Source organism: Pocillopora damicornis, chromosome 14 (genome assembly GCF_964200805.1).
Source record: "Pocillopora damicornis chromosome 14, jaPocDami1.2, whole genome shotgun sequence".
Classification (NCBI taxonomy): Eukaryota; Metazoa; Cnidaria; class Anthozoa; order Scleractinia; family Pocilloporidae; genus Pocillopora; species Pocillopora damicornis.
In genome coordinates, this window is record NC_142683.1 from 13,040,653 (window position 1) to 13,051,548 (window position 10,896).

A 10,896-nucleotide genomic window follows, 5' to 3' on the forward strand; every position below is an offset into this window, starting at 1 on the left:
GATGTGAAGATTAACTGAGCGGAATAATTTTTACTGGTACCCTGAAAAATATAATGAAGCAATTAAGAAGACAAGGATTTTCCTGTTAAAAAAATGTAGTGTATTTCTTTCCCTACCAGCAATGTTTTCATTTGTTAGAGCACATCACCTGTGAAGCTCTGTGTGATTGGTTGTCGTTTGTTGACAAACTGAACTAATCACATGACATACCGCCATATTCGTCCGAAAATTATAAACATCAACTTCATGCTCCAGGATCTGCTACCTTTTTGACGTAAATATGAGATAATTTTCTCGTCCTAGGCTCAGATCTCGAAAGCGAAATATCGGAAGCGTTAAAGTGTCAACACCGAAGATTAAATATGCTTTTTGTCAGGTAGAAAATGAAATTTTATCACCGTAATGGTTTTATCATGGCCGAACGATCACAAACTCGCTGAAGATGAAGGGTGTTTAACCCAAACGACAATGGAAAGAAAGTCTGAAGTCTGGATCGCTAGTGACTGTTGTTAAAGGACAGAAATATGAACGTAAAAACCGAAGACTTTACGATCACAAGGATCGATTCACTGGATCAAAACGGCGGGCTTTCCCCTGGAGGAAAATCTGTTGGGGATTTCTTGCCAAAACCAGAGAGCGATCAAAGTCAAGCTTCGCCGAACAAAGATCATCCTTCAAATTCGCCCTCTCTGGCCGGTCTTTTACAGCGTTTATTAGGATGTCTGAAACCTGTGTGGATGATTCTCGGTAAGGCTTCAAAAGAGCGGAAATCAGATCCGTGGGTTATTCCATTTGACGAAATTGGCGAGCTGGAATGGTTGGGTTCTGGCGCTCAAGGGGCAGTATTTTTGGGACTTTATGCTGGACAACAAGTCGCAGTGAAGAAAGTTCGTCGCGAGGCTGATACCGACATTAAACACTTGAGGAACATAAATCATCCGAACATTGTCAAATTCAGGTGAGAAAATTTGTTTGTAAATTTGCTTTTCTTAGATGTCAAGGATTATTGTTCGAGTGAAGGTCGAACATTACTGGTACAGACAGGTCTCAAATGAGAAAAAAATTAAAATTTATTTTATTTAGATAGCTTTTCGATTGATGGCAGTTTTAGGATTAAAACGGTTCGGTTTATTTTGAATTTAATCAACATATTTAAGACTAAAAAATTAGTCTAAGAATGTTTTTTTGACTGCTGCTATATTTAAAATCGTTCCTACAAGATTTCCTCGACGTGTTTATAAAGCGTACTTTGATCTTGTTTTTTCTCTTGTGACTCTTTTTTTTTTCTTTTTTTCTTTTTTCTTTTTTTTTTCCTAATGTTTTGATATTTCTGTTTTCTGTTGTCCACTTTTGGGATAAAGATTATAATTTTGCCTTCGCAAGCAAATGATAATGATGAAAGAATAATTTTGCCTTCGCAAGCAAGTGATTATAATGTTAAAAGAATAATTTTAATGTTGTCTATATGCATGGTAATTTTAACGGAGGAAATCACTTCAACCATTTAACTCCCGATAATTTATCATTGGAACAACTTATATTCCCCTAATTGATATTGTTCTAAGTCTGCTTGATTTTTTATTGACATTCTAAAGAGAAAATCTGTCTTGATCACTCTTGGCTTTGAAAAGGCTAAGCTAGTGACTCACTGTACCAGGTGATATTGATATGTTGATTTCTGTAAATTTGATCAGCAGTAATAATTGTGAGGGAAGTTGACAATGCATGAGTTTATTCCATTGCTGTCTTTCCTCTTACAATTTGTGTCAGACTTTACCCTCCCTACCTCATATAAATTTTTCAGCTTAGTTTAACTCTTCCCCTCCCAGAAGTGACCAAGACATAATTTCTCATTAAAATATCAACACAATATCAACCACACAAGAGAATAAAGATGAGAGTAAACAGAATTATCAATTAGGAGATTATTAGTTGATCCAATAACAAATTCTCCAAATTGACAACAGAAGAATTGTATAGTGTACAGTAAGGAGAAATAGTAACGAGAGCTTGAGAGTAAAAGGCTTAAATTCCATTTCCAAGATCAGCATATAGAGTTTGAAGAAAGATTTTTAGTTTGGGGTAGCCATAATGATGAAAGGTAAGCAATTACTGATTTGATTCAGCTCCTGAATGATTTTGAATTAAATATTATTTTTTCACTCAGAGGAATATGCAATCAAGCTCCAGTTCACTGCATAGTTATGGAATTCTGTCCAAATGGTCAACTATATGAGGTTTTACGTAATGGACGTCAAATCACTCCTTTCTTACTGGTGAAGTGGTCAAAGCAAATTGCAGATGGAATGCATTATCTTCATGTTCACAAAATTATTCACCGGGATTTGAAGTCTCCAAAGTAAGTAACAATTAAAATTTCTCAGAAAAGAAATCCTTTTATTCAATATAATTAGTATATTTGAAGTATTACAAAGATCACACAATGTTGTTTTTTTTATATCATACAATTAAATTGAAAATAAAAGTGGATACTCATCAACCTGATAGACTTTCTGTACCCTATCAATTTTTTTTCAACACCCAATTCTTGATTTCCTATACTGCCCAAGTTTGAATGAGTTAATATGTTTTGCAGTTTACATTAAGCATTTTTTTTTTAATAAACTATATTTTGTTCAAAACTGGCATTTTTCTTTTACATCCCAACCTTCCTACGATGGCAAATTCTCTACAACAAGTGCTCGTTTGTTTGCACCAGTGCATGAGGTGATTGTTGTGGAGAGATTTGACTGTCAGTAACATTCACATCTACATGGTATTCCTACACATTTGGAAGGATTTTATAAATCATTCATTTAAAAAAAAAAAAGTTCTTTTAATTAACACTTATTACAGGAGATGAAATTGCATGGGTACCAATCAGAATTTAAGGAGAACAGGCTGAATGGTAGATTCTTGTGATGATTTCAGGTCTCTTGTGTTTAATATTTTTTCAGCATCCTTGTTGGTGCAGATGACCTGCTCAAAATATCTGACTTTGGTACCTGTAAGGAATTCAGTGAAAAGAGTGCTAAGATGACATTTGCTGGAACTGTTGCTTGGATGGCTCCTGAAGTTATCAGAAATGAGCCCTGCTCTGAGAAGGTTGATGTATGGTAAGATTTCTTACTGTTTTTCAAGTACATGTAACAGGGTCCTAATCCCCAATCAGTTTCCACTCAATGTAGGTTCCACTATATGACCCTTATTTCTACTCTAAATTGAAAGTATAAAAAAATTCTTGAATATAATTGGCTATCACCAGCCCGATTTGAGCACTAATAGAACTGTGTATGTATCATGCTTGTAATTGGACAGTGTGATAGAACAGTTAAAGGGACAGTTAACATGTTATATATGTGTAAGTGGACAGAATGCACCATGTGCACACACTGGTGTCTCACATTTCATCGAGTTAAGTGTTGTTTTATTTTACGAAAATAATTAACATTTTTTCCTCAAGTTTTGTCGTAGTTTTGATTAATTGTTTACTGGACTCCATGTTGTCCAATTCTGTCTGCATTCACACGTGCAATTAACAAATTGCAGTCCCACTTAGCAGTCCTCCGATTTCATTGATCACTTGTATGATTACGGACCAAATTGGATACCACTTAGTCCTATTACCAACAGGTTTAACTTTTTGTTTTTGTCATTGAAACTTGTTCAGGTCATTTGGTGTCCTTTTGTGGGAGTTACTCACAGGAGAAATGCCCTACAGGGTAAGTATAGTAGGCCCATACAATATATAAGCAACAACAACACCTTACAAACTAAACTACGCATTTCAAATTAGAACTATTTTAATATTATGTATTTTATTCAGAGATATTTATGCACAATGATCAGTCACTCACTTGGATCAATGAGTTGTGCTTTCAATAAGACCAGGCTGCAGGTTTGCATGTCAGCAAATGGAAGATTTTAAATAGAAATGAAATGATCAGTAAAACAATTTTTACAAAGGAGACTAATATTTAATGATCATTTACCAACTGAAAGTTTAACACTGAAAAACTCTGTTTGAAGCCAGTTAACCCTTTAACTCCCAAGATCTCATTAGTAATTCTCCTTACTGTCTGCCATACAGTTTTTGTGATATTAGTTTGGAGAATTTGGTTTTGGATCAACCTATTATCCCTTAGCTGATATTTTTCTTTATTCTCATCACTTGTCTGCTTGATATTGTACTGATATTTTAAGGAGAAATTCTGTCTTGGTCACTCATGGGAGTTAAAGGGTTAATTCTGAATGGAACTAATGGGCTAATAAGAGGGAAATTACTTTTCATATTGTTCTCCAGTGGGTGCTTTACTGAACTAGCCACCTTTTTCAAATCTTATTGAAAGCACTGAATGAGGTCTCCTTAGTTATCACCTCTACAAAATTCCATATTTAAGGGAAAAAGAGAATTTAGCTTGAAACACAGCAGAGGTAACAATTTCATTATTACATGTTACTGATTATGAGATTTTTAAAAATGAATAGTCATTTCACAGTTGCATACTTGGTTGCCAAGCCTTTGAAGCTAAGGGTGACCTTGTTATGATACAATCTTTGTTGCTTTTCAATTGTAAATTACTCTGTTATCATGCTAACTAGGTACCGGTCTTTATCACAAGAAGGTCACCTTCAGCCTCATTATAAATCTTAGCTTGGTAGCTATGTACACAACTGTGAAATGGCCTATTGACTTTTAATATAATGTTTATGTAGGATGTGGATTCCTCTGCCATAATCTGGGGAGTTGGCAGCAACAGTTTACATCTCCCTGTGCCAACCACCTGTCCAGAAGGCTTTAAACTGCTTATGAAACTTTGTTGGTAAAGTTGACGATGTTTTGGTACTTTTGAATGATTTAGTTTGAAGTTGTTAAACTTGACTGATCAGGAAAAAGTCTGTGGATGTCTGTGTTGGAACAATGACCAAATTAGTAACCTACGTTCAGAACCTATTTTCATTATTATGGCTGATCTCCTTGAACATGTAATTGTGAGCATGACTGCTCCCCCTGGATGGAACAATTTTCTCCCAAATGGTTAAGCACTTTTTTTAGTGGAATGGGACAGGCCAGTCACCCTGTCATCAATTAAAAAGGTTTAATCTTCAGGTCACCATTATTAATTAATACTTCTGGGTGTAGATCAGTGGTATGTAATTCTCTGTATTGTCTGCCACACAATTCTCATGATGTTACTATTAAAGCTCAAGTTTTTGTCCTTAAAATTCATCTCTTAGGAATAGTAAACCAAAGAATCGGCCATCTTTCCAACAAGTTCTTCTTCATGTAGACATTGCGGCTGGAGACGTGATCAAAACTCCACAGGAGTTTTATTTGAACCAACAAGTGAGTAAAGAAGACATAAATGCAGTTATGCCTGAAACCCCTAAGATCTGATTGTTAATTCTCCCCTCTAGGTGCTGTATATTTCCTTGTAGATTGTTATGAGAATTTGATGTTAGATCAAGATGAAAACTTGTAATTGATAAGTTTGAGTATTCTCCTTACCTGTTTGCTGGATGATGTATGGATGTTATAGGGAGAAGTTACGTGTTAATCAGTTGTGGGAGTTATAGGGCCAGGCCAAGAGATATTAATATTCTTGTGCTTTAAATCAGTGTCCCAATTTTGTTTTTTTGTTTGTTTGTTTGGATTACTATTAATTATGGGTAAAAACAAGAGCATTTTTATTTAGTTTAAGAGAACTAATAATTTTTGAAGTGAAAAAGCAAAATTTAGATGAGGTGAACAAAGATTTCCGCCTTTGTTTTCTTTATCCAAGAACTGTATGCAAAATGAAGTATGGGGCTGTGAAGAAATCTTGACAAGTTTCATTTTATTTTTGGCAGATAACATGGAGGGGGGAAATCAAGGAACAGTTCGAAAAGATGAAGAATAGAAGCAGTGTACACATGCAGAATCTTCAACAACTGCAAAAACTTGACGAGGAACTCATTAGAAGAAGGAAGGAAGAGCTTCGGTGAGAACGAAACAAAAAATAACTTCCTTTTAATTGAAAGTATTATCTGTGAAGTTTACCCTCCTTATTACACTTTTGAGTCACCGTGAGCTATTGGATTGGTCATTCGAGTGGCCCAGTCTGAGATTTAAAGCTGTTTTTATAGCCAAAGTGTTGCATTGTTTTACAAACTTTGTCTTCTTGGTCTCTTATGTGAGCTAAAGATCCCAGGGGAATCAATAAAAGCCATGAAGTTACCGCTGGTCTATCTCTTATCGCCTTCTAGATCTGTTTAGCCTGAGTGTAGGCTCTCGCGTTTAGGTTTCGCCTTACGGCAGACGCTTATCACACCATCGGCAACCGCTCATAGGAAAAGTTATCGAAACCCCTACGAGTTTCCCCTGTCCAATAAAAGTTGGTTCGTGTGTAGCAAGATATCACTAAGCATTGCCTAGGGGTTTGATGATGTAATAGGCGGCTGTGCCCAGAAAAGGGGGCATAAGGCGAAACCCAACACGAGAACCTGCGCAGGCTAAACAGACGGCGGCAAGAGGTCTTTGAGACGGTAGTAGATCGCCGGTAACAGGATTTGATCAGTGTCAATGGAACCCTTGATTTCCCTCCTTTTGTGAGATGCGGTGCTCATTCGGAATTTTGTACGACTTTAAGCATGCTGGTTAGGGCCACAGCATCGCCGTAAACCCCACGTTTTAACTCTCCAACTGCTCTATTTTTACACTGTTAGCACGTTCTCTGTCATTTTGCTCTAGAGCTTGTAACATCTTTCTCAGACGCCTTATTCTCTTGATACAAATTATGAACGAAAAATGAAAAACAGTCGAACAACTTTTGTAGAACGACGTTATTCTTGCGTTTGATTTCAGACATGCTCAGGATATCCGAGTTCATTACGAGCAGAAGTTGGAGAGAGCTAACAGTTTGTACAAAGAATTAAACGAATGCATGCAGCATCTGGAAGCCCGAGAAAAGGAACTTCTCAGGTGATAATAAAGACTGAAGCTAAAGAGGGATTTAATTTGTTTTGGTACGGGAAAGGAAACAGTCTCAAGTACCCCGCTTGGAATCAAATTTGAGATATGAGATCTTCTCACTCCGATTCTCTATCGCCTTAACATCAATATGCATATTCTCCATGCTGTTCTCTACACACATCCTTAAGTGCTGAAAAGGAGAATCTGTTTAAGAATCAAGAGTTTCTTTAGTTGGTGATCATTTCCTTAATTCTCATGACCTTAATGTGTGATTCAGGGATGATATCGTAAGGAGAAATTACATGCTAGTCACTTATAAGGGTCACACGGTTCATCTACGAATTTATGCTCTCGGTTGTATAGAAAGACTGAGTAAACGAGTGGATAACTGGTTACTAGGTGTTAACCCTTTTCTAAACAACATTATTTTGTCGTTCCTGTGAACTGTCTTTTCAGACGCGAACGTCAATTTCGAGTTCTAAACATCAGGAAGAGGCAGATGAAGGCAGAGCTTAAGGGACGCACTTCTGATGTGGAGAAAGGAGAGCTCGATCAATTGGTCACAAGGCTACCCTCTTCAAGCTGGTGAGTATGGGAAGAAAAGAGGGCGAGATGGAGGGGGGAAGGGGACAGAAATAAGCGGGTGGGCGAGGAGGAGATGAAAAAGCGGAGTGATGTAATTAGGGAAGGAGAGAGTTTGGGAGAGGGGAGGGATAAGTTAAGGAGGAAAAGGTGCCACAAAGATACGTGGAGATAGACGAATAAAGGGGCTAAGTTTTTGTAGAAACTATGGTGTTGTGTTGGTGGGAGAGTATAACACGGAAAGGTAGCATTCTCAACTAAGTTGATAACGTAAATTGGCCACCGTAAAGAGTTTTAAAGCTGACGTTTCGAGCGTTAGTCCTTCCTCAGAACGAAGAATCGCTTAGTTGTTGATACTAAATTACTACGTAGAGATAGCGGACAGAGAGATAGACGGGAATTGAAGATGTAAGGGTGTGTTTGTGTGTGGAGGGGGAGGGGAGGGTAGAGGGGAAGAGAGAGAGAGAGAGAGAGAGAGAGAGAGAAAGAGAGAGAAAGACAGTAGTCTGCCTGTGAGTAGGCTCGTATGCTGTAGCACAAGCAGAGAAGCGAGCTGATGAGAAATGAGATTAATGGCTTGCTTTGCCAGCCGTCTGATCTCTGGCGGTTTCACCGGTCATACCACAATGTAAATGGGAGCCAGGAGAAGATCAGGCTTCAGCGGAGAGCAGCAAGGTGGAATGTGAATACGCTGTTGTTGACTCACTTGTGAATCCTCAGGGAGCTTGTCGCTTTAGTTTTTGCAGTTCAATGTCTCGATGACAAGCTATTTTAGAGCAGTTTTCAAGTGAGTATTGTGAGTGATCCTGGATTTTTATGGTCTTGCTTTATTTTGTTCTGTGATTGGTCAAAAACAAAACTTACGCCACATCTCAACTAAGCAAATGCAAAACTAGGACCAATTCCATCTTGGTCACTCGTGGTTTCCCGCGCTTCAAGCAGGTTACCTGTTTTTACTTGAAGTTCTCAATGGCTAATGATGATGTCAATCTTTGTTATGACTGGTAGTTATGATTGCTTTAGTTTTGGTTTATCGAAACTAAATTGGAAACTATGGTAACGATAAATTAGATTATTGTAGACTCATCTAAGTGTTGTTATTTTCGTTCCTTTTTTTCCTTTTTTTTTAGTCCCAACACCTCAAGCAGTTCCAGCAGCCCAACAGAACACGACTGCTGGCCTCAAGAAGCCGACAGTGACGATCAACAGACTCAGAGTTACTTTAAAAAGATTAAAAGAAGTCGCGGTTGTTTAAACAAATCAAAGCGTCGTAGATCACCCGGAACACCAAGGGCTCTGACCCAAAATATTAAGGACCTTATGTCCCCAGAGGGCCCAAACAAAGGACACAAAAAGGGGCCTTGTTGTCAGGGTCGTATAGAAGGCACTTCTTGGGGTAATACAGATGAGAGTCCTGGTAGTTGTAGTGACATTGACAATAATCTTGCTACATTAAGCCACTCCTGTAGTGATTGCCCCTACACGCCTGGGTCTCCTGTCATCAATGTCACAGGACGGATAGCGAAACGGAGAAAAAGATGGAACTCAAACTCAGAGAGCTCCTCTGAGAGTAATCATCTTTCACCGCGGAAATGCTCGGCAGATGAAATATCCGACCTCGAGCCAGAGTTTATTCCTAAACTGACGAACGACTCTATGGAACTGACAGAAGATGAACAATTTACAAACGTCATTCTTCAATTTTCAGAATCGTGTCTAGACGAAGAGGTGAGTTTCAACTTACATAGGATCTGTAGACCCAGATAGGCTAAGGGAACTCTCCAGTCATAGGCTTTGCTCGAACTGGGATAAACTGACTTTTACCGCTGTAAATAAAAAGGAAACGTCATTTACTCTCGAATACGCAGGTCGGATATTCGCTTACTCGTGTGGTTAAATGCCAAAAGATTGTAAGATTTCTTTTTCTTACGAAATATTGTCTAGAATGTTCGACACAAAATGTTCCCGCTTTCCCGCTTATTCAACGCCGGTGACAATGGAAGCGCACCTCTCATGGTCATAGGGTGGGACCAGGTCGCCGGAACCAGGTTAAACATGTCATTTGTCTCTTAAACGGGGGACAAATACTTGTTTATTTAGTTTATTAGTTTTTCATACTCGTTTTCTTTACAGCCTTGCACCCAAGAGGAGAACAAAAAGACAAGCTGTGCAGACGGAGATAAAACCCTGTCTCTTCCTGATTCATCTGTGTAGAATATTTTAATTTACCATAAATAATTAACTTGCTGCTGGGCAGCAAATTTTGAAAGAATCCATGCATAAATGGTACCCAGTCTCTTTGAAGGTCGATTTAGCTGAGAATGGGACTGAGCTCTACTTAAATGTGGACTTTGTCATTTGAATTGTAACAGAACCTCTAGGCAAATGAACACCTGCTATCGCTTAGCAACGACACATAATTGAATTGCAAATATCGAAGTTTTATCTTTTTTATCGTAAGTTTTAAGCGCTCAAACATTCATAATTTGTGGCTCATAGGCCATCAGCAAGTGTCAATGAAATTTGTATTCTAATTTCTGGTGTTATGATTGCGTCTGCAATATATTTATTACATTGAATCTCATGTTAATCCAGCGCTGGTATTGCTCGCTTGTTTATGAAAATAAAACTTATTTTTTTGTATATTATTTTACTTATAACTATTGTGTGTGTGTAAAATTGTACGATGCACGATTCTCTTTCCACGGATAGTACTACTGACGGAAGACAATAAGCTGTAGAATACTCTTGTAATCTCCAACACCGCAACATTTGGAGTAAATAAGCACTCGTCAAGTTTTCGAAGACTAACGAAATTGCAATTTGTGGTCTTTGAAATAATTGATGAGTGCTTATGTATTCCAAATTGCACGAGAAAAATATTTTGATTTCGTATTAATAGTCTACATGAAAAAATACGAGATAGCCTATCATAACTATGCAGGAGCAAAACGCGCGCATCAAGTGCAAGTGACATTCTGCGTTCGGTCAAACAATATACAATGATATTTTCACATCTTAAAGGCGCAAAAAAGTTCAAAGTCCGGATAAACAGTTCAAGGAATTGTCCAGTCTGTGTCCGAATTACTTTTGATGAAATAGAATCGTTTGCGAGGTTTAACCATGTTTGTATTCAATTTCGGCGTAGAATCGCTCTAGCAAAGTGTTTCGCTGAGTCGCCTCGTAATTTTCGATTTCCGTGGCAATTACCTTCTCTAAACACCACTTTTTTTTCCAAACCGACAACTAAAAAGCAGAGCTTTTAAAAGTGTTTACGTTGTTAGAGATGTTTTTCAGCTGCTGTATTGTTGTTGCGGTGGCGAAAGAAAGAAAACCTACTTAAAATGCCAGCCATTGTTTGC

At 37.9% G+C, this 10,896-nt stretch overlaps 1 protein-coding gene across 1 annotated transcript; it reads left to right on the forward strand.

Annotated features, from left to right (window-relative positions):
• The first annotated feature begins 195 nt into the window (after positions 1-195).
• On the forward strand, positions 196-10,182 carry LOC113664456 (mitogen-activated protein kinase kinase kinase 12). Its single transcript, XM_089193549.1, has 11 exons — positions 196-958; positions 2,168-2,359; positions 2,958-3,116; positions 3,671-3,722; positions 4,717-4,823; positions 5,239-5,347; positions 5,851-5,981; positions 6,845-6,961; positions 7,409-7,537; positions 8,665-9,262; positions 9,668-10,182. The coding sequence occupies exons 1-11, from the start codon at positions 525-527 to the stop codon at positions 9,746-9,748; spliced, it is 2,109 nt and encodes a 702-aa protein (XP_089049675.1). The 5' UTR covers positions 196-524; the 3' UTR covers positions 9,749-10,182.
• The last annotated feature ends 714 nt before the right edge of the window (positions 10,183-10,896 follow it).